General features: G+C 46.3%; 2 protein-coding genes across 2 annotated transcripts; one reads left to right on the top strand and one right to left on the bottom strand.

Moving 5' to 3' along the window:
* Window positions 1–1160: 1160 nt before the first annotated feature.
* On the top strand, window positions 1161–4408 carry LOC146511941 (gamma-crystallin N-B). Its single transcript, XM_085171828.1, has 5 exons — window positions 1161–1293; window positions 1888–1979; window positions 2931–3087; window positions 3402–3547; window positions 4163–4408. The coding sequence occupies exons 1-5, from the start codon at window positions 1273–1275 to the stop codon at window positions 4296–4298; spliced, it is 552 nt and encodes a 183-aa protein (XP_085027954.1). The 5' UTR covers window positions 1161–1272; the 3' UTR covers window positions 4299–4408.
* Window positions 4409–5672: 1264 nt separating this feature from the next.
* Window positions 5673–14619, bottom strand: nub1 (negative regulator of ubiquitin-like proteins 1). Its single transcript, XM_085171727.1, has 15 exons — window positions 14293–14619; window positions 13787–13908; window positions 13224–13391; window positions 13023–13087; window positions 11696–11760; window positions 11459–11626; window positions 11220–11308; window positions 11035–11141; window positions 10553–10739; window positions 10096–10203; window positions 9856–10008; window positions 9625–9771; window positions 9464–9544; window positions 8497–8692; window positions 5673–7959 (listed from the first exon to the last, which is right to left on the bottom strand). The coding sequence occupies exons 2-15, from the start codon at window positions 13901–13903 to the stop codon at window positions 7820–7822; spliced, it is 1791 nt and encodes a 596-aa protein (XP_085027853.1). The 5' UTR covers window positions 13904–13908; window positions 14293–14619; the 3' UTR covers window positions 5673–7819.
* Window positions 14620–21036: the final 6417 nt, after the last annotated feature.

Below are 21036 nucleotides of genomic sequence, written 5' to 3'. Positions count from 1 at the left end.
CCTGTGTAGAAGCCTGTAAACCCTGTCGAGCAGAGCACGAGTCTGAGTGCAGTGAACTCATCGGCGTGTTCAGGAAACCAGCCTGAGACCATCTGAGCTCTGACACGGAGCTTTGGCAGCCTGAGCCCAGGAGGCTGTCCTGACAAACAGCTGACTGCGATCATGTGACCATGGGTCAGAGCTGCAGGTCGTGATTTCATTCTGCCTGTGTTCAGCCTGATCCTCAGAAAACCTCCAAACACACCTCAGAGAAACGTTCATAATGTTTCATGTTTTAAACATTATAAATAATATTTAATGTTCCTTCAGGTTGAAGGTTTCAGCTCAGAGAACAGAACAAAGCTTTGATTTGGTTCTTTGTGTCTCGTCTCAGTTTGGTGCAGTGTTTCCATCAGCTGAGAACACCTGACAGGTACGTCCTCTGACTGTCCACCTGTGTGCTGACAGGACACATACATCAACTGTAACCACACAGGTGAGGACGCGGCGGGTAACCTACCAGCAATAAAAACAGGAAGCACAACAGCAGTTACCAAAATAAAACAGGAAGCAGAAACACAGGAGAGACGAGGAGGATAAAACCAGAAAAAGAACCACACACAGGAAGTAGAAACCCAAACTGCTCTGTGGTGGTAAAAGTCACCTGTTCACCTGCTGAGAGTAGCTTTACCTCAGCCGGAGGTTCACTGCTGCTGCTGTTGGTGCTCAGACGAAGACGTCACATCAAAGCAGGACTGAAGCTCAGCTCCTGGAAACGTTTAATAGTCAGAATTACTCAAAGAAAGACTGAACGAAATCTAACAGCTGCATCAGTGCAGGCAGTGTCAGTGACGCAGTATCAGTACTTTTACTGCAGTAAAGGATGGCAGTACTTCCTCCTGACTGCAGCCTGTTTGTGTAGAAACGTGACGTGTGCAAGATCATTGAGCTGCAAAGCTGCGGCCAAGCACTTTCTATTCACACACACACACACACACACACACACACACACACACACACACACACACACTCACACACACACTCTCACACTCACACACACACACACACACACACACACACACACAGCAGAATCAGCAGACAGGTCTGGATGAAGGGAAAGCGTCGAGGCAGCAGAAACCTTTGAAGCCGACTCTTTTGTCCGGGGGCCTCGGCCCTCGGCCCGCCGCGCCCCTCGCTCGCCCCCCTGCCGTATATATTGGGGTGTCCAACTTTTTCTCTGTTACACTGTGTGTGTGGTTGCGGGCCAGGTTGGACGACATCCAGCGGGACAAAATGTCACAGTACTCTGGAAAGGTGAGTGAGACTGTCTGAGCTCTGAAGCTGGAAGGACAGGCTGCTTAAAATAGCCAATTTTTGAATGGAGTTTGGTGTGAAGCTCGTCACAGCAGCAGGACATTTAGTTTTTAAAGACAAGAACAGAAAGAATAAATCATCACTCTGAGTTTCACTTCACATTCATGTGAAGCATTAAAATGAAAGTTTCTGTTTTTGTAAAAGCTGTTTGCTGTTGATGATGTCACTTTAATAAAGCAGCTGGAGTCATGTTTAAGACCAAACAGACGTCGCTGCACGCTCGATCGTCCTCTAAGCCCAGGATCAGGTTACAGAGCAGCACCTTCAGGGTACCCAAGTAAAAATACTCAGTTACTTTCCAGCCTAGATTCAGAAATGTCATTCATTGTTATTTATTCGTGTTATTCCATGTTAGAGACATCAAAGACTAATAACCTGATGAAGGATGGAGATGATTCACATGACAGAGTCGTGATAAATTCAGACCTGTGAGACCGAAGGCTTCAGATTACAGCAGGAACCTCGTCCTGTCACTCATTTTTAAATAAAGTTTCATTGAATGAAAGCACGTGACCGTGAGCGTTTGTCCTGCAGATTACTTTTTATGAGGGGAAGTGCTTCACCGGCAGGAAGCTGGAGGTCAGAGGTGACTGTGATAACTTCCAGGACCGCGGCTTCATGAACAGGTAACTTCCTGTTTTCAGGTGTTTGCTTTCTCTTTTTTTCTTTACTGAAGACGTTTGAACCTGAAGTCAGAGCAGATCTTCAGTCACACCTTCAGTTTCTCTGAGCTCAGAAACCAGAGTCTGACTGATCAGCTGATCAGAGGAAACGTAACAGCTGGTTTTATGTAATACCGCTCTGAGCCACGAGGGGGCGCAGCCTGTCAGTGTAACTGTAAGCAGGTCATGAAGTCATGACGAGTACAACAAATGTCAGAAACTGAGAGAACTGCAGCACACATCTGGAAACACATGAGTGTGGACTCGCTGCCCCCTGGTGGTCACATTTATATTCAAACTGTGTGGACGAAACTGTTTCTGCTTTCAGCTTCTGAAATTCAGGCGAGAGCTGATATTTCTGACGAGCCTCTGAATACTGATACAAGGTCAGTGTTTCAGTAACTCGTTAAGATTTTTCTAATGACATCAATGAAAACACAGAAGAACAGAAGATTTGTGATTTCTGGCCGTACAGGAAGTCTAAACGTTTCCTTTTTAGTGACAAATAGAAACACATATCAGAAATCTGATGTTCTGCAAACTCAAAGATGTGAATTTGATGACCAAGTTTTCACTAACAGCACAAACTCAGACTGAAGTCCGTCCACACAGAAACCATTTTCAGCACTTTTTTTTCTGACCTTATCAAACATTCAGTCGCTCTTCATCAGAGGAGAGCACGAGGCTGTCATCATCATCACCATGGTCAGGATAAACTGGAGCTCTTGGTGTAAGTGCTTCCTGTTTCCTTCAGCTGATCATCACCTGAGCTCCATGACTGCGTCTGAGCAGCACAGATGATCGTCCTGGGACGGAGGATGAAAAAGTTCTGACCAGTTAAACCTGCTGATGGTTTCACCATGTGACTGAGCACCTCTGCAGGGTAACATCTGGAGCCTGTCTTTGTCTCTTCAGGGTGAACTCGATCCGTGTGGAGAGCGGAGCCTGGATCTGCTACGACCACCCTGACTTCAAGGGCCAGCAGTACATCCTGGAGCACGGCGAGTACCCAGAATTCCAGAGGTGGAACTCCCACAACGACCACATGGGATCCTGCAAACCCATCCGCATGGTGAGCACCTCTGACGGGGTCGTGAATGTTTAAAGAGCACAGATGAGGTGATCTGACAGATCTGAGATTTTACTGCTGTCAGGAAACACAATTTCATCTTCTTCTTTTTAATTCACACTTTTAAAAATGTCAGACGTTTGTTTTTCATGTGTTAGTGAAAGACTGACTCTGTGAGTCTTTTCCACTGAGGGGAAACCATCTTTTCTCACTTTGGGGTGAAGCACCTTCATCCTGAAGCTACAGCTGCTCCGTCCGGTCTGTGATGTAGGTTTTGTTGTTGGATTCTGACCTAATCGTGTCCGTCTGTCCGGCAGCACGGCGAGCACTACCGCATCGAGCTGTTCGAGGGCTGTAACTTCTCCGGTCAGTGCGTGGACATCTGCGACGACTGCCCCTTCCTGCAGAGCCGCGGCTTCTCCAAGAACTGCATCAACTCTGTGAAGGTCTACGGAGACGGAGCGTGAGTTTCTCATTTACCAGAAACCCTAACGCTGATGTTCCTGCTCCCCAGGGGATAAACTTTGGTGACCTTTAACCTGAGATTAGTATTAGGACAATATTCCTACCATGCTAACAAGAAATATTTATCATTCAAATAAAGGTCAGTTGTTGACATATCCCTGCTCCCCAGAGGATGAACTCTGTAGACTTTATTGCTGCTGGCAGCTTAGACTGTGGGGCTCATTATTTATTATCCCCAGATGATGAAATATGACACAGTAATGTTCTTGTTCCTGGAAGTTTTGGCTGATGATTGATTTGATTTGATTGATTGAGTTCAAACTTTAGCTTTCAGGATTTTTCTCGCTCATGTCCCCCTGAGGATGAACCTGGAGACCAGTAGAACTGTTTTTCAGCCTCAGCTTAATTTTTCTATTTAGTGCTAATGTTAGCATGCTAACAACCTAAGGTTAGACATGTTAGCATGACTTAATATAATAGAAAAAAGTCTAAAGATGTTTTAAGGCGGAACATATTTAAACATCATTCAGAATCCTCCTTAACAAAAGTGTGACAGGTTAAGCGTGTTCCTCACTTTAACCCCGCCTCTCTTCCCTCCTTGCTCCGCCTCCAGCTGGGTGATGTACGAGGAGCCAAACTTCCGTGGCCGCATGTACATTGTTGAGCGTGGAGACTACTGCAGCCATAACGAGTGGCAGGCCCAGAACCCCAACATCCAGTCCATCCGCAGAGTCGTCAACTACTTCTAAACCCCTCTGACCTCTGACCCCCAACCCTGACCAGCCCCCCTCCCCTGTGACTGTAATCATGTACGATAAATAAACTCAGACTAAAATAAGAAAACAGGTTTTTTATCAAACAGTCTGTGTGTGTGTTGATTTGTGTTTTCATTCCTGCTGTGACAAAAGAAATTATAATCTGGATTAATACAGATAACAGAAAAAATCTGTTTCTGACAGGTGGAGTGTTAATTGAAAGTTTTAAAGATGCATTGTGGTGAATCACACTGATGATGTAAAAGGCTCACAAAAAATCATGTATTTATATGATGTACTAAGTGTTAGAGGGTTAGGAGACCTTTAAATATGTCTGTGAAGGTTTGCAGTCATCCAGGTCAGAGTAATCTAAGGATCTTGGCAGAGAATCCCAGAATTTTAAAGCCCTATGGGAGCGTCGCTAAGAGGGTCATGGACCCACTAATGACCCTCTTAGGGACACTCCCATGGGGCTTATAAATCTGGACTCTACCAGTTGCTCTTAGAACTGAAGAAGCTTCTCAGATGAGAGGCCAAAAGTCTTCAAGAAACTTTAAGTCCAGACGCTTTTCTCTCCAAGATCCCTAGACTAGGGGTTTTCAACAATCAACCATTTAGATTTAAGGAGTAACAGAAAATGTGAAGGAATAATAAGTTGGTCTGTAATTATGAACTGCGTGAATGCATCGATCTTTAAAGCACTTTTTGGCTCCGGGCTAAATTCCTGGAGAATTTACATCAAGTTATTATTAAGAGGCCCCTCCGTGAATCGCTACCTCATCATGGTGGAAGGTTTGTGTGTCCCAGGGATCCTGTGTTGTCGGGTGCTTTTGCACTCTGGTAGGGTCTCCTGTGGCAAATCGGTCCTGGGTGAGGCACCAGACAAAGAGCGATTCAAAATCTCCAATAAGAAGTAGATCCAGATTGTCTGCACTTAGCATCAGTTCAGAGTACCCGGCCTTCCTGAAGTCCTTGGGTGTGGTGCTTGAGGGTGCTCCACCTCGGGACTCGTCTTACTGGGAGACTTCAACACTCACTTGGGCAATGACAGTGTGACCTGGAGGAGCGTGATTTGGAGGAAAGGAAAGGAGAGTCCGTTCGTTAGTCGAACCTCAGATACAGGAGGAACAGTGCAGTTTTCATCCTGGTCGTGGAACACTGGACCAGCTCTCTATCCTGTCAAGGATACCTGAGGGTGCATGGGAAATTGCCCAACCAGTCTGCATGTGTTTTGTGGACTTGGAGAAGGCATTCGACTGTGTCCCTTATGGTGTTTTGTAGGAGGTGCTGCGGGAGTATGGGGAGTCTTTGCTATGGGCTATTTGATCCTTACACAACTGCTGCAAGAGCTTGGTCCACATAGCTGGCAATAAGTCAGACTCGCTCCCGGTGGGTTATGGACCCCACCAAGGCTGCACTTTGTCACTGATTCTGTTCATAATCTTTATGGAGGAGTTTGGCCATCCAGGAGGGGCTCATACAGCGCAGGAATATATTAATCAGTATTAGAGTTACAGTAGCTTGCAAAAGTATTCGGCCCCCTTGAACTTTCCCACATTTTGTCACATTACAGCCACAAACATGAATCAATGTTATTGGAATTCCACGTGAAAGACCAACACAAAGTGGTGAACACGTGAGAAGTGGAACGAAAATCAGACATGATTCCAAACATTTTTTACAAATAAATAACTGCAAAGTGGGGTGTGCATAATTATTCAGCCCCCTTTGGTCTGAGTGCAGTCAGTTGCACATAGACATTGCCTGATGAGTGCTAATGACTAAATAGAGTGCACCTGTGTGTAATCGAACAAGGCCGAACAAGGAGAGCGCTGATCAGAAATGCAGCCAAGAGGCCCATGGTGACTCTGGACGAGCTGCAGAGATCTACAGCTCAGGTGGGGGAATCTGTCCACAGGACAACTATTAGTCGTGCACTGCACAAAGTTGGCCTTTATGGAAGAGTGGCAAGAAGAAAGCCATTGTTAACAGAAAACCATAAGAAGTCCCGTTTGCAGTTTGCCACAAGCCATGTGGGGGACACAGCAAACATGTGGGGGACACAGCAAACATGTGGGGGACACAGCAAACATGTGGGGGACACAGCAAACATGTGGAAGAAGCTGCTCTGGTCAGATGAGACCAACATGCAAAACGCTCTGTGTGGAAAACTAACACTGCACATCACTCTGAACACACCATCCCCACTGTCAGATATGGTGGTGGCAGCATCATGCTCTGGGGGGGGGCTTCTCTTCAGCAGGGACAGGAAGCTGGTCAGAGTTGATGGGAAGATGGATGGAGCCAAATAGAGGACAATCTTGGAAGAAAACCTCTTGGAGTCTGCAAAAGACTTGAGACTGGAGCGGAGGTTCACCTTCCAGCAGGACAACCACCCTAAACATAAAGCCAGGGCAACAATGGGATGGTTTAAAACAAAACATATCCATGTGTTAGAACGGCCCAGTCAAAGTCCAGATCTAAATCCAATCAAGAATCTGTGGCAAGATCTGAAAACTGCTGTTCACAAACACTGTCCATCTAATCTGACTGAGCTGGAGCTGTTTCAAAGAAGAATGTGCAAAGATTTCAGTCTGTAGATGTGCAAAGCTGGTAGAGACAGACCCTAAAAGACTGGCAGCTGCAACTGCAGCAAAAGCTGGTTCTACAAAGTATTGACTCAGGGGGCTGAATACTTACGCACACCCCACTTTGCAGTTATTTATGTGTAAAAATGCTTGGAATCATGAATGACTGTCGTTCCTCTTCTCTGTAGCAGCCTTTCCTGCTCAGACTCAGCTTTGTCTCACAGTTCTTCTGGAAGATTCTGAGGGTTCGAGCCTGAAGTGCAGAATGAGACTCAGAGTGAAGACTGAGTCTGTTGATGCACCCACAGCTTCACTAAAACCAGAATATCTGACATGATCTCATGTCTCTGTGAACACATCATCATGTTAAAGTGAACGAGCCAGATGTGGACGTTAAAAAAAGCAGGTGAGGTCACATCAAAGCTAAAGGGAAACACACCTGCAGCCAGCTCAGAATCAGCTGACCCTAACAGGCATGTGTGAGCACGTCAGAGGACCCAGAGAGTGCAATCATAAAAAAAATGATGCACCACCCTAACCCCCATGCTACACCTCCTCCACCACCAATCAGCTTCAGTCTCTGTTCTTCTCACTGACCTGGTGTTTTTGTGTTTTTGTGTTTTCAGACAGACAGAAACACTTTGTGTCGTCTTTATTGGATCCATCACAACCAAAGAATCAACAGGAAACTGCTCAGACACAAACTGAGACTCTGCTTTGATCCAACATCACCAACAATGATGTCATTGATGATGTCACTGATTAAACTGATACACTTGTGCGTCCTTGAGCAGCAGGACTCTGAATTATTGCTGAACAGATGATCGTCACTGTCTCCACATTGGCACGCCGCTCTGAACTCTGCAGGACGATCTGTGTGTGTTTGTTCTACACAGCGACAACACTCGACCCGGCCCGAGCGTGTCACTAGGTGTGGGCGGGCTCACGGTGCAGGTACGCCTTCATGGCAGAGATGAGCTCGCTCTCCTCCTCCAGCGTGAGGTCCAGGTAGTCCTCCTCGTGGGGGGCGATGTCCTCAAGCACCTCGCTCACCAGCTCGCTGTCCTCTGGAGGGTCACACAAGCAGATTTTAGATCATGTGACTTTTCTTTTCTTGAAATGTGTTTTTGTCTTTAAGGTTTTTTATTGATTCTATTTTAAACATTTAATCTCCAACTGACAGTCTGTGTGAAATCACACCTACACCTCTGAGGTACATTCCTCAGCTCGTCTGGTCACTCAAGCTTTCTATTGGACGATGATGGGTTTCTAAACCACATGACCGTCCTCACTGAAGCCCCATTGGCTGGTTCGGTTAGCATGTTTTCACAGTGACTGATGAGATGAAGATGAACCTGCTCTAAACGAATTTCACCCTGTGAGCTCTCAGTTTCAGAGAAAAGCAAAGAGACGTCTGTAGTTTCCATACTCGTCAGACAAAACGAGTCACAGAGACTGAGGAAGACCAAAGGTCTAATCTGGCAGCTCAGGTCCTTACAAAGGATGAGCAGATCTGCTGAAATCTGCCTCGTTCAAACATCGACACTTCCTGTTCTGTAACTTTGATTTGTTTATGCTGGATAAATGAAGGGCGGTTCTGTTACCCGGGGAGCTGGAGGCGGAGCTGGGCTCCTCTGAGGATGGTGTGGAGGATGTGGAGGATGTGGAGGGCGGGGTCAGCAGCTCCGGGGAGAGGACGCCCTGGTTGTCCAACAGCAGCTGTGTCGCTGATTGGACGTCTCCACCTGTCAGTCTGAGCGCCGCTTCAGCCGAATCCCGCTCGAATCCCAAATACAACAGCTGGAGGGACAGAAAGAGAACAGCTGGAGGAGAACAGTTGGAGGAGAACAGCTGGAGGAGAACAGCTGGAGGGACAGGAGGAGAACAGCTGGAGGAGAACAGCTGGAGGGACAAAAAGAGAACAGCTGGAGGAAAACAGTTGGAGGAGAACAGCTGGAGGAGAACAGCTGGAGGAGAACAGCTGGAGGAGAACAGCTGGAGGGACAGAAAGAGAACAGCTGGAGGAGAACAGCTGGAGGAGAACAGCTGGAGGAGAACAGCTGGAAGAGAACAGCTGGAGGGACAGAAAGAGAACAGCTGGAGGAGAACAGCTGGAGGAGAACAGCTGGAGGAGAGCAGCTGGAGGAGAACAGCTGGAGGGACAGAAAGAGAACAGCTGGAGGAGAACAGCTGGAGGAGAACAGCTGGAGGGACAGAAAGAGAACAGCTGGAGGAGAGCAGCTGGAGGAGAACAGCTGGAGGAGAACAGCTGGAGGAGAACAGCTGGAGGAGAACAGCTGGAGGGACAGAAAGAGAGCAGCTGGAGGAGAACAGCTGGAGGAGAACGGCTGGAGGAGAGCAGCTGGAGAAGAACAGCTGGAGGGACAGAAAGAGAGCAGCTGGAGGAGAACAGCTGGAGGAGAACAGCTGGAGGAGAACAGCTGGAGGAGACACAGCTGGAGGAGACACAGCTGGAGGAGAACAGAGAGAAGCCCCGCCCCCAGCTTCCCTCTGGCTCGTCTTGTCACTGTTCAATAAAGTTTGAGTGTTGAACGTGACCTCTGAGCGTACCTGCTCCACCTTCTCTGGGCTGGCTCCGCCCTCTGTGTTGTTATTGGTCGCCTGGGCGTCCTGGCTCGAGTCCAGCAGGATCTGGGGACAGCACAGAGGAGAACATGGAGTCAGTCACGGCTCCACCTGTGAGACGTGTACGAGGAGGCGGGGCCACTGACAGCGTAAGCTCTGTCTACGTTCCCGTCGGCGTGGTGCAGGGCGCGGGCGGCGTCTCTCTGGGAGAACCCCAGCTCCATCAGGGCGGAGATGGCCTCCATCCTCGTTCTCCTCTTCTGCCTCTCCCTCTGCTTCAGCTCCTCCCGCTCCTGATAAACACAGATAAAACTTTATTAAACGCTCAAACGGGACGACGACAGGCGGTGAACTGACTTCCTGTCAGGTGTGGTTACCTGTCGGCGGGTGCTGATGTGGATGGCGGCCTCCTGCAGGTCGCCCCGGGAGGCTCTGAGGCCGAGCCGAGCTTCTCTCTCGCTGAAGCCCAGCGCCATCAGCTGAGCCATCTTCTCCGAGTCGGGACGCAGGCGCGCGTACAGAGACTCCACCTGACACACACAGCAGCTCAGTGAGCCACTCACACACAGCTGGATTATTGTGGACTGTCACTCATGCTAAGCTGAGGTGAGTCTCACCCTGGAGAGCTGCAGCCGCGCCTCAGAGTCGCTTCCTTCGATGTAGGAGAGGAGGCTCTGCAGGAGGTACAGACGCAGGAACAGCACCTCCTCTCTGCCCGTGTTACCCTGGCAACACACACATTAAGTGAATGACAGGCTGAAGGTTACAGCGTAGATTCACTGCAATAACTTAAGCATAGCTCATCAGCATGTGTTACCATGGTGATACATCCCAGTAAGAAGTAAACAGTGGACATCTGCAGTGAGACTGTTCAGCTTCACATTGTTTACAACATGCTGATAAATTACATTTTCTCATTAAAACTTTATTTATACAGGTCGTCACACTGAGACTCAATGTGTCACATACATGCTCACTCTCAACATCGTCTAAGAAGCTGACCAATCAGAGTGCAGTTTGTCTTCACCTCCACTCAGCCTGCTCAAACCTGATTGGTCAGATTCTCAGTCTGACCTTGATCATCAGCAGTCTCTCCTGCTGTTCTCCGTAGCAACGCAGGAAACAGTCCTCGGCTCTCTGCAGGCGGCTCCGCCCATCCTCCAGGCAGGACAGCGCCTCCAGGGCGCGGTAACACCACACGATGTCCAGCTGCAGCACGGCGTAGTTATCCACGGAGCTGAGCAGCGCCGAGCCGCACTTACTGCACACACACACACACACACACACACACACACACAGACACACACACACACACACACACACACTCTCATTAATGACACACAGCACGCTGGATGTGCTGGAAAACCTCCTCACTCTGGAAGTTTATTTTGAAAGGCTGGTGCACGTTGCGCTCACACACAGGGACTTCCTGTCTCATGAACACAGTTTCAGGCGTTTACAGTGACGGTGGATGACGTGTCTCTGACCTCAGGCTGATAAACTCATGACTTGCGGTGAGCTGTGACGCGGCTCAGAGCCAATCAGCTCGCTCGTACCTGAACTGCTGGTCGGCCTGCAGCAGGTGACACAGAGCGTTATCGTGCTGCTTCCTCTTCATCAGAGCGCGACCTTTCTCATGGAAGCCCATGGCCAGGATCAGAGCCTGCACACACACACAGAGGTTAAACAGCAGCGCCCCCTGGTGTCTGACCTCCACACTGCGTCCTGTCTCCAACTCCACCTTCTTCTCCGTGGGGGGAATCTTCAGAGGGTTTCCTTTCTGGTCGGCGATCTCCAGGAACGGTGTGGTGTCTGGGTCCTCGCTGCCGTCTGATGGAGAGGAGCAGACATTTAAAAACAAACAGCTGTGCCCCTCCCACTGCCACGCCCACATGGTGACCTGTTAGCCTGGGACACCACCCTGCTGTGGTCACCTGTGGGCTGAACAAAGGTGTGTTGGAGGCGTGGTTGTTTCCTCACCTCTCTCTGACAGGATCTGGAAGCCTTTCTGGGTCCTCTGGACGCTCTCCTCCTGGCTCCTCCTCTCCTCCTCCTCCTCCGTCAGCTGCTGCTTCAGCTCGCCGTCGCTCACCCTCAGCACCATCACCTTGCTGTGGTTCTTCACGCCCTGCTCGTCCAGACGCCGCTCTGCACACACACACGCTCACTCTCTGCTCTGACAGATCACATGACTACTGCAGCTGTGAGGTCACTGACCTGCAGACAGAGTCCTCCCACTCAGGATCAGCTTGATGCTCCTGAGGCCGTGCTCCTCAGCGACCCTGCACACACACACACACACACACACACACACACACACACACTTTACTAGAGTATTGAATGGAGAACTGGTTCTTCTGCTTCCCAGTATTCCAGCTCCTTGGAATCATTTGTCCGCCTGTTGATCCCACTTCTTGTCCTCACACTACGATCAGCTGATTTCAGCTTGGATGTCAGAGGAAAACAGTGACCATGTTAGTCGAAATGTATTTTTAATTGCACAAAAGAAGAAGATGAATGTAAATGTAAAGAAGTGAAACGTGCATCCAGGACAGAAACACTCACAGTGCTGCTAACACAACCTCACTTCTTTACATCTGCACTGACAGCATGCTAACGCTAAGCTAGCCCAGAGCTAAAGCTGAGCGTGTGCAGACTCCAGCCCAGCAGCCAGAGCCTGAACCTCAACAGGTAACAAACTGACGAGCAGTCAGGCTGCAGCCTTGTTCCTGTTTCTACAGTAGAATCACCATGGCAACCATTTTTTGTGTGTCTTCATCTTTGATTTGTGTGGTCAGCTTTGTGCTATGTTAGAGGTGTGTATCCTCAGGTTTATATGTTTAAACAGTGATTATGAGACTGCAGCTGTTTTACAGAGTAACATGAAAGTAATGCAACGAGTAGTGTAACTAGTTACCTTTTCCCAGGAGTAATTAAGTACTGCATTACTTTTACACCACGTTCCAAATTATTAATAAAATTGTATTTAAGTGTCACAAAGATTAAATATGTTGTTTTTCAATCAAACTCATGGATGGCATTGTGTCTGTTTGGATCACTGACATCAGCCTCAGACACCTGTGATCATTAGTTTTCTACTAAAGAAGCATGCGCCACATTATTAAGCACACCACCATTTACAAGCAACATGTGAAAGTAAAAGGATCTCTGCTGAAAAGTGTGAAACAGTTGACTTGGACACATAATGAAAACCTTTCACGTAAACGTGAGCGCGATCGTCGTACTGCTCAGACATCACACTCACAAAACTCTCCAGGTCCATGGATGCTATCAAATAAGGGTTCCTGTTATTATGGAACCTGTTAATGTTTTTGATTGAAATAGTTTTGATTTCAGTAAATTTGATCTCCTAATGGTGCAAATTCAACAAATGATCATTTTCAGTTCTTTACAACCAATAAAATGTTTGGAAGCTCTGTTGGCCTTTTAAGTTTGTCAGTTTAGAAAAACACGGTTTTCATTGGGAGGTTTGTTCAGTAACATTTGAACTACTACACACTCGGCCTGTGATGTAATCGAGTACCTGTCCACCACCTGCTGCGCCGACACGTCCAGCCTCGTCTCCAGGTACGTCCTGACCTTTGGATCCTGGAAGCAAACACTGAGGTCATTCTCCTCCAACACAGGAGAGCAAAGCATTGTGGGTCGGTGTGTGTCATGTGATGAGTGTGTGGCGTGAGGTACACCTTCAGGTAGCTTCCTCTGTCCTCGCCGCCTTCGTTACCTTCTTGGCGTCTCGCGGCAGCAGCAGCTCCAGCGTCGCCACGCTCGTCTCCCTGAACGTTTGGTTTCCTTTGCCTCGCTTCACCGCCTGAGCTCGGATCGACTCCAGAGCGCCCCCTACCTCCGACACGGGCAGGCGCAGCAGGGGGGCGTAGCGCTCCGCCAGCACCTGATGGAAGAAGAACAGCACTGAGCGCGCTCAGAACAGAATCCAACGGCGCTGCACATGGGCTGAACTTTGCTGTGACGCTGAGACAAAAACCTCACTGATGCTTGAATCTCAGTGAAACAGAATCAGTCCTGTTGTCTCATGTCTCCTCATGTGTTTCTCTATATGTGTTTCACTGAGGTTTCCTCTGACAGGAAAGAAAAACTGAACTCTTTCATGATGGTTTTATTTCTTTGTTTTAGCAGATTTATTATTTTATTGGATTCATGTAAATGATTAATTTCTTAAACAGCGTCACAAAGTAACATTTATAGACCTGACTGAACGTTATATCCTCATACTTTGATCTCAGTAGGAAGGTGTGTGTGGCCACGCCTCCTCAGGCGGTCACCCACCTGCATGTGCTGCTGGCCCGGCTGCTGGTCCTGCTCGGTGTACGGCGGGTTCCACAGCTGGATCTTCTCCTGCTTCAGGAGGTTCTTCAGCTTGGCCTCCAAGTTCTGCTCCGTCATCGTCTCTGAGAGGATACAAGATAAAAACTGTGACGTCAGCATCTCAGGTCCACGAAGACCTTTTTAAAACCCCTGGACCAGGTCAGAGGACAGCAGCTGCTCACATCTGGAAGCATTTTAGTGAAGCTCCGCCCCCTGATGGTGGCCGGTGATCACTACAGGAAGTGCAGCTGTAATAATCTGTTTCCTCACTTTGAGTTAAAGCTGAGGTTAGTCATCATAAATCACTCAGTCCTGTCACACAGAGCTCCAGCTGCATGATGGGAAATGTAGGATCCACACAGCAGCCTCCTTGTATAAAGTTCAGAGGTCAAACTAAAGTTCAGAGGTCAAACTAAAGTTCAGAGGTCAAACTAAAGTTCAGAGGTCTCGGTGACTTCAGCACAAACCTGTGGTGTGTCTTCAGCTGCTCCAAACTCTGCTCCCGGCGGATTTACGACACAACAGCCTCAAACACGACACTTAATCAGAGAAATGACGCCACCGGGCTGACATCAGCAGCTAACAGCTCCAGGTGAGCACAGCTGCTCTGACAGGTAGCTCACTGTCACAGGACCCGACGGCGACCAGCTGCTCGGTCTGAGAGCCGGTAAAACTCCGGTACAGCTCCGGTAAAGCTCCGCGGCGGCAGCTCTCTGCTGTTGTTTACGTGAATCAGGCTTTTCTGGGAAGGAGACGAGCGCTCACTCTGCGCATGCTCCAGGATCAGCTGATCGCAACAACGACGTCTGCCGAACACAGGCCGACGCTCCAGGGCCACGTCACAGCAGACACGAGTCTTCACGAATATAGACGATCTTTGATCCTGCCGTACGGTCGCCCACGAGGGTCAAAACGAACAAATGCTACCTTAATGACGCAAAGGGAAATGTTTTAAAAATGTAAATACTAGTAAGTGCAGCAAAAAAAATATTATAATTATAATTATAGAAAATAAAATAAATAATAAAATAAATAAGCAAATGATAAAAAAGAAAACCAGTGATACAACATGTTAAAAAAGGGGAAAATAACAATTCAAAATAAAGTAAGACCTATTTTAAAGCTAAGACAACCCAGCAGGATCAAATTCAATCATAAATAATAAAACAATTTAAAAAAGTATAAGTAAGTGTAACCGGTGTGATTCTGCGTTGTGTCTGATAAAAAGGTAAAAGAAAGACCTCCAAGTAAATACTTTGCCCACTCCAGCTCCTCTCCCACAGGGGAATTGTAGAAAAGGGCAGAGAGGCAAAAGGGGTACACTGTATTTATAGGGTTGCACCAAAGAAGAAGAAGAAAAGAATGAGGAGGGGCTCTAACTGATAATGAACATAACTACAGGCTTGGAGGTCCTAAAAGTCAGGTATAAAAGGAACGGTTTGGGGGTTTAGAACACATTTTGTGTAATTATAACAATGTGATTTATGACCCTTTTACATAAGAACACTAACAGAGCCAAATCCAAAATCTGTGGTTATATATTTATTCCAAACATTATCTCTGTGTTTGTTCTTTCTATTTGTTTTCTACATCCTATCAACAACAACGTCATACTACCACAAACAATAATAAACTATGTTCCCTTTTGTTGATAACAGTGATGTTGTGTGTCCATACTGCCTGCCTTTGCTGCAGTTACGGAGGTTTCCAGCAGAGGTCGCTGTTTTTCTAACTGGGCTATGTGTGCTTCCTGTTACCTGTAGAACATGTAAGTTTTAGTGATGGGATTTCCGGCTCTTCTTAGAGAACCGGCTCTTTCAGCTCTGAACCGGCTCTTCAGGTTGTTTTGTTGCTTTAATAGATTTATTATTAACAATAACATAAAATTATGCACAAAAGGGAATAATAAAATTTTAAAAAGTGGTTTATTTATATATGTTTATATATAAATATATGCGGTGGCCCCCAGAGACAAAACACGTACAAACTCCAAAACACATTTCTAGCGTTAACTGAACTTCCAAACAGAGCTACCTAGATCACTTAAATTACACAATTGAAAGCATGTGTGTGTTGTTTGTGTATTAGTGGGTGAATGTGTGTGTGAATGGGTGGATGACTGGATGTGAAAAGCGCTTTGGGGTCTTTAGGGACTAGTAAAGAGCTATACAAATACAGGCCATTTACCATTTACCATATTTATACACAAGCACTCATATATATTCAAATAATTTAAAAAAAATTGTTCATTTACCTGTTACTACCACACACCAAATCCGGTCGTTGGTACTTGCTGGCTTGTGTAGCCACTAGCTAACAAAAGCTCAACACCGCCCCCTAGCATCCTGGAGCACTTCTGCTGTGTTTTGTACGTGTTTTGGAGTTTGTACTTGCTTTGTCTGTAGCGGCCACCGTAAATATACTTTTATTTATTCACTCCACATAAAATGTAATAAATAAATCATATAATACAAAAACCAACTAGTCACATTTCAACTTTTAACTATTTAAATTTTCAGCTTTTTCCTTTTAAACAAATTTAAAGTGAAACAACACAAAACACTGCAAACCACAACACAATTAGATATAAATTAAAATATGAAAACAAAAAGAAGATGCATATTCTCTGTCGTATGGGCCTGCATGAATAAATTTTCTGAATCCTTTATCATCTGCAACTGAAAATAGTTGTGGATGATTACTATACCTTTCTAATGTGACGTTGTGATGCTCTGTTCCTGTGCTACTGAGTGTAACTACCGCCCCTCCCCCCTCTGCCGTAATGCACAAGACTTGCGTGCGGAGTGACGCGGAAAAAAAGTGCGAGAGAGAGGGTGAGAGAAAGAAAAGAAAAAAAAAAGGCTCGCGATAAGGAGCCGGCTCACGTCGTTCACGTCAAAGATCCGTCTCTAAGAGCCGTTTCATTTGCGACTGACACATCACTAATTCCCATGATGCATTGAGTTTTTCCTTTCCAGTCACCTTTCTCACTCACTATGTATTAACAGACCTCTCTGTATTGAATCATATCTGTTATTAATCTCTGTCTCTCTTCCACAGCATGTCTTTATCCTGTCTTCCTTCTCTCACCCCAACCGGTTGCAGCAGATGGCCCCGCCCCTCCCTGAGCCTGGTTCTGCCGGAGGTTTCTTCCTGTTAAAAGGGAGTTTTTTATTCCCACTGTCGCCAAAGTGCTGCTCATAGGGGGTCATATGATTGTTGGGCTTTTCTCTGTATGTATTATTGTAGGGTCTACTGTACAATATAAAGCGCCTTGAGGTGACTGTTGTTGTGATTTGGCGCTGTGTAAATAAAATGGAAATGAACTGAATTAACTTCTCTCATACAATCAAAAACGCAGTGTAGCGACAGTAAGATCCTCAGTCAGATTAAAGTAAATTTGAATATCATCTGCGTAACAATGGCAGGAAATTTTATATATTTCAAAGATGCGACCTAGAGGTAACAAATACAAAGAAGACAACATATGGCCTAACACAGACCCTTGGGGCACACCACAGGAAAAGGGGGCAACAGAGAGAGTAACTTCCCATCGTAATAGCGAAGGACCTTTCAGAAAGGTACGATTTGAACCAACTAAGAGCAGTACCCTTGATGCCTACCATGTGTTCTAGCCTCATCAAAAGGATTTTGTGGTCCACTAAATCAAACGCTGAGGACAAATCCAACAAAACTAAAACCGCTGAGCGCCCTGAATCAGCGATTACAAGGAGGTCATTGAAGACTCTCAACAATGCCATTTCTGTACTATGACGTTATTTGAATCCAGACTGGAATTTATCAGTGATGCTATTCACATCTAGATAGGCCTGTAGTTGCAAAAGGACTATTTTCTCTAGAATTTTAGCCAAGAAAAGAAGTTTGGAAATTGGCCTATAGTTTGCAGGGTCATTTTGGACAAGGCTACTTTTTTTATGAACAGCTTGTACTACCGCATGTTTAAAAGTGGTCGGGACACCACCCAAAAGCAATGATAAGTTCATTAAGGATAGGATGCTAGGCCCAATCACATTAAAACCCTCCTTGATGATGCGAGATGTAGGATGTCATGTACAGAGTTTGAATTTTTTAGATGCTCAAATATCCCCTTCAGGGCAGAGAGTGACACCGGCTCAAACCGCTGGAAGGGTGAGGTGCATCCCGAAGCAGAAACTTGATTAAACACAGGAGAAAGTGGAACTGTAAGAGAACACTTTTTTTAAAAAAAGTGTTTGCAGAGAGTCGGGGAAACCTCTCAGAACATCAGGGCGAGGATTAACCACTGAGTGAATGGGTTAAATGCATAATTTACCTACAGGGGATTAATAAAGTATACAAGTTAAAAACTACAAGTCCCAGCTTGTATTTAGGGAGGAGCAGTGAAAGTGAAAGTGTTGATCGTCCGAGCAGCAGGAGGAGGAAGGTGGAGCTGAGGCAGGTGAGTGTTAACATGAATATGTTTCTTCTTATGACATAAAATAATTCCACGCTGTTCGTGTCTGTGGGTGAAACGTGAGGCCGGTCGGCTCCTCTGGTTTCCTGTAAGTAGAGAGGAAGTGAGTTTAGCTGAGAGAGCAGGAGGAGAGTGAGAGCTGTGCTGAGGCAGGTGAGTGTTAACACCGCTCTGACATTACTGTGTCTCTGTGGCGGGAACAACAGGCTCCGTCAGTGGAGGCAAAAATAATCAGACTTTGGTTTTTCAAAGGAAACAACTTTATGTCGCAATTTACTGCGCGCTCATTGGATAACGGCTTGTCAATCTCAAGTTATTAGCCAATGAACGCGCAGGTTCACAGTAAGACCCGCCCCTATCACGGCATTTTTAAAAACTAAAATGGCGACAGAAACTCCGTCAGAGGAGTTCAGGCTGATTTTATGAAAGTGCGACGTTTGAGCCACTTCCTGTTCTCAGTCCCGGCGTCCTGATCACCGAGGTTTCTGTTGCTCTGATATCTGATATTGATTATATCGGTAAAAAGGCTGTAGCAGAAACATCAGGGCTGATCTGAAAATTCAGAAACAAACTTTAAGTAAAGAGTTTTACGTCCGTGTGAGGCCGCACGCTGATTGGATAACCACCTGTCAGTCTCAGGGTATTAGCCAATGAGCGCGCAGATTCACAGTAAGACCTTATCACGTCATTCTTTTTATCTAAAACATCGACAGTAAAACTGTAACGTGTCCTGTGCTCTATAAACACTCTGTGATGAATAATCTGAAGTCATTTTGAGCCTGACAGTAGTTTCCTGTCACAGAGCAGAAGCTGCAGGCAGTTTTTGGCACCTTTATATTTAATTTATTCCAAAATAAATCAATAAAGGTAGAAAAGAACCCTCAGTGACATTAAAATCTATTTTAAAAGACAGATGTGACCAAGTGCAACAAATATAAGATGACATGTTTACAGATGTTTGAAGTATTGATCATATGTAGAACACAGAGCAGGTCCAATAACAGAGTCATCCTGCTCACAAACAGCACTTTGGTTTCATGAGCTCACTTCCTGCAGTGATCCTCAGCTTCTCTCCAAAGGAGCCGTAACATGTGGGCTCCTCACCACGATGATGATCCCAAACACACTGAGTTCCTTCATCATCATGTACTTATTAAATAATGTGATGGTTTTGGTGTTTTTAAAGACTTTGAGCCTCTAAAATAACTGGTTTGGACTTTAGGGCCAAAGCTCCAACATTAGAAAGCCGTCAGTGTGATGCTTCCAGTACAACAGCACCTCTGAGTGTTTACCTCTCAGACTAACTCCACCCTGACATCAAGAAGATGGAGGAAGAGGACGGAGCAGCATCTGCAGCATCCAGCTGTGTGTCTGTGAGGAGTGACGGGGTTACACAAACACCTCCACCTTACAGTCATGGACCTGCAGCAACAATGTAAGAACACTCCTAACTTTATTAGTCATTTCAACATAACCATGACAGAATCATTGATCTGTGATTGGTTCAAACTGTTTGATCTGAGTTTGATTTTTATTGACTTGTTTTCTTGCTGAGATCTGAACTCTGTCAGTTTAAGTGAAGTCAGTGCAGCAGAATCAGAGAGAAGAGTTCATTCAGAGACAGAAAAACTGGCTGATGATTGGCTGACCAGTCAGCGTTATGAGGCAGACACAATATCACAGAGGGATCAGCTGATCATATGGCTGTCAGAGAGAACTGATCAGTTATTGATGTTTGTGTTTGCAGGGATCAGAGGTCACAGTCTCCAGTATCCACCTAACAGTGGTCTGTGTATGATAACAAATTTCCCACACGTGGGACTCATAAAGGTTATCTTATCTTATAATGCTAGTTTTTAATAATTTGTGTGTTTGAACAGATCACATTTGTCAAACACTCGGTGAAGACTCAAACACAGACTCGCAGGCAAAAAGCAAATCTTAATTTATGCCTGTTTCACAATCTAGAGTTTAAAAGAAGATGATAAAGAAACCAAAATCTACAGACTTCATAGACACACAGAGAGGAAAACACACTGAGACAAGAGGCCAATCCAGCAAGCAGGTTTAGCTCCAGTGTTAAATGCATGCATGATTAGAAAAAGAGAGCCATTATCAATGGAGCTTTGATGCCCAGACTCCCCATGGCATTGGGTTAATAAAGAGCAGAGGCTCCATTTTAATCTCGAGGAGCAGGAATATGAACATGTGTCACTGCTGACCGTGATATTTATCATAAAACAGGAGGGAAGTGAAGAGTCACTGAATCAGCCTGAGCCACGCTGATATCACCTGGATAGCGTAGTGGGAAAACCCGTTGGGATTTGAATCCCGAGCAGGGTGTGGATCCAGTAAGTGTCCCCAGGCTGGGCGACCCATTGTAACAACCCTTTTGGGTTATAGCACCACTAGGGGGGGTTGCCCTATTATTGTAGTAGTTGTGGGAGTCTCCTAGTGGGTGTTGTTGTTGTTAGCAGCGGCCATTTCATGCTGTACATGTTCAATTCTATGAGGAAGTACCTTAATGTTGTAACGACCTGGCACCGGCGACTACCGAATCCCGGACATGTATGTACGGACAGAGTAGAGCCGTGGAGACCTGGCTCGTATGGTCTTACGTTGCTGATAAGAAATAAAGGTCTGTTGTTTAACTTAACCGACTGGCTTCGAGTTATCCGGCTAACCTCCACACCACATGCTCACTGGACCTGCTAGCCGCTCCTTCCTCGCCAGACTGCTGTTACAAAGTGGCGCCCGA

The sequence above is a fragment of the Neolamprologus multifasciatus genome, chromosome 9, assembly GCF_963576455.1.
Source record: "Neolamprologus multifasciatus chromosome 9, fNeoMul1.2, whole genome shotgun sequence".
In the NCBI taxonomy this organism is placed as follows: domain Eukaryota; kingdom Metazoa; phylum Chordata; class Actinopteri; order Cichliformes; family Cichlidae; genus Neolamprologus; species Neolamprologus multifasciatus.
Note: the sequence above shows the minus strand (reverse complement) of the source record. Positions and strands in the feature narration are given on the sequence as shown.

Excerpts from the sequence above, each read along its gene's own strand:
- LOC146511941 (XM_085171828.1), top strand. The coding sequence starts at position 1,273 with ATGTCACAGTACTCTGGAAAG. Across the intron at positions 3,088-3,401 it reads CCTGCAAACCCATCCGCATG|CACGGCGAGCACTACCGCAT; the intron begins GTGAGCACCTCT and ends TCTGTCCGGCAG. Across the intron at positions 3,548-4,162 it reads AAGGTCTACGGAGACGGAGC|CTGGGTGATGTACGAGGAGC; the intron begins GTGAGTTTCTCA and ends CTCCGCCTCCAG.
- nub1 (XM_085171727.1), bottom strand. The coding sequence starts at position 13,903 with ATGACGGAGCAGAACTTGGAGGCCAAGCTGAAGAACCTCCTGAAGCAG. Across the intron at positions 11,761-13,022 it reads GCGCAGCAGGTGGTGGACAG|GGTCGCTGAGGAGCACGGCC; the intron begins GTACTCGATTAC and ends GTGTGTGTGCAG. Across the intron at positions 9,772-9,855 it reads ACATCAGCACCCGCCGACAG|GAGCGGGAGGAGCTGAAGCA; the intron begins GTAACCACACCT and ends TGTGTTTATCAG.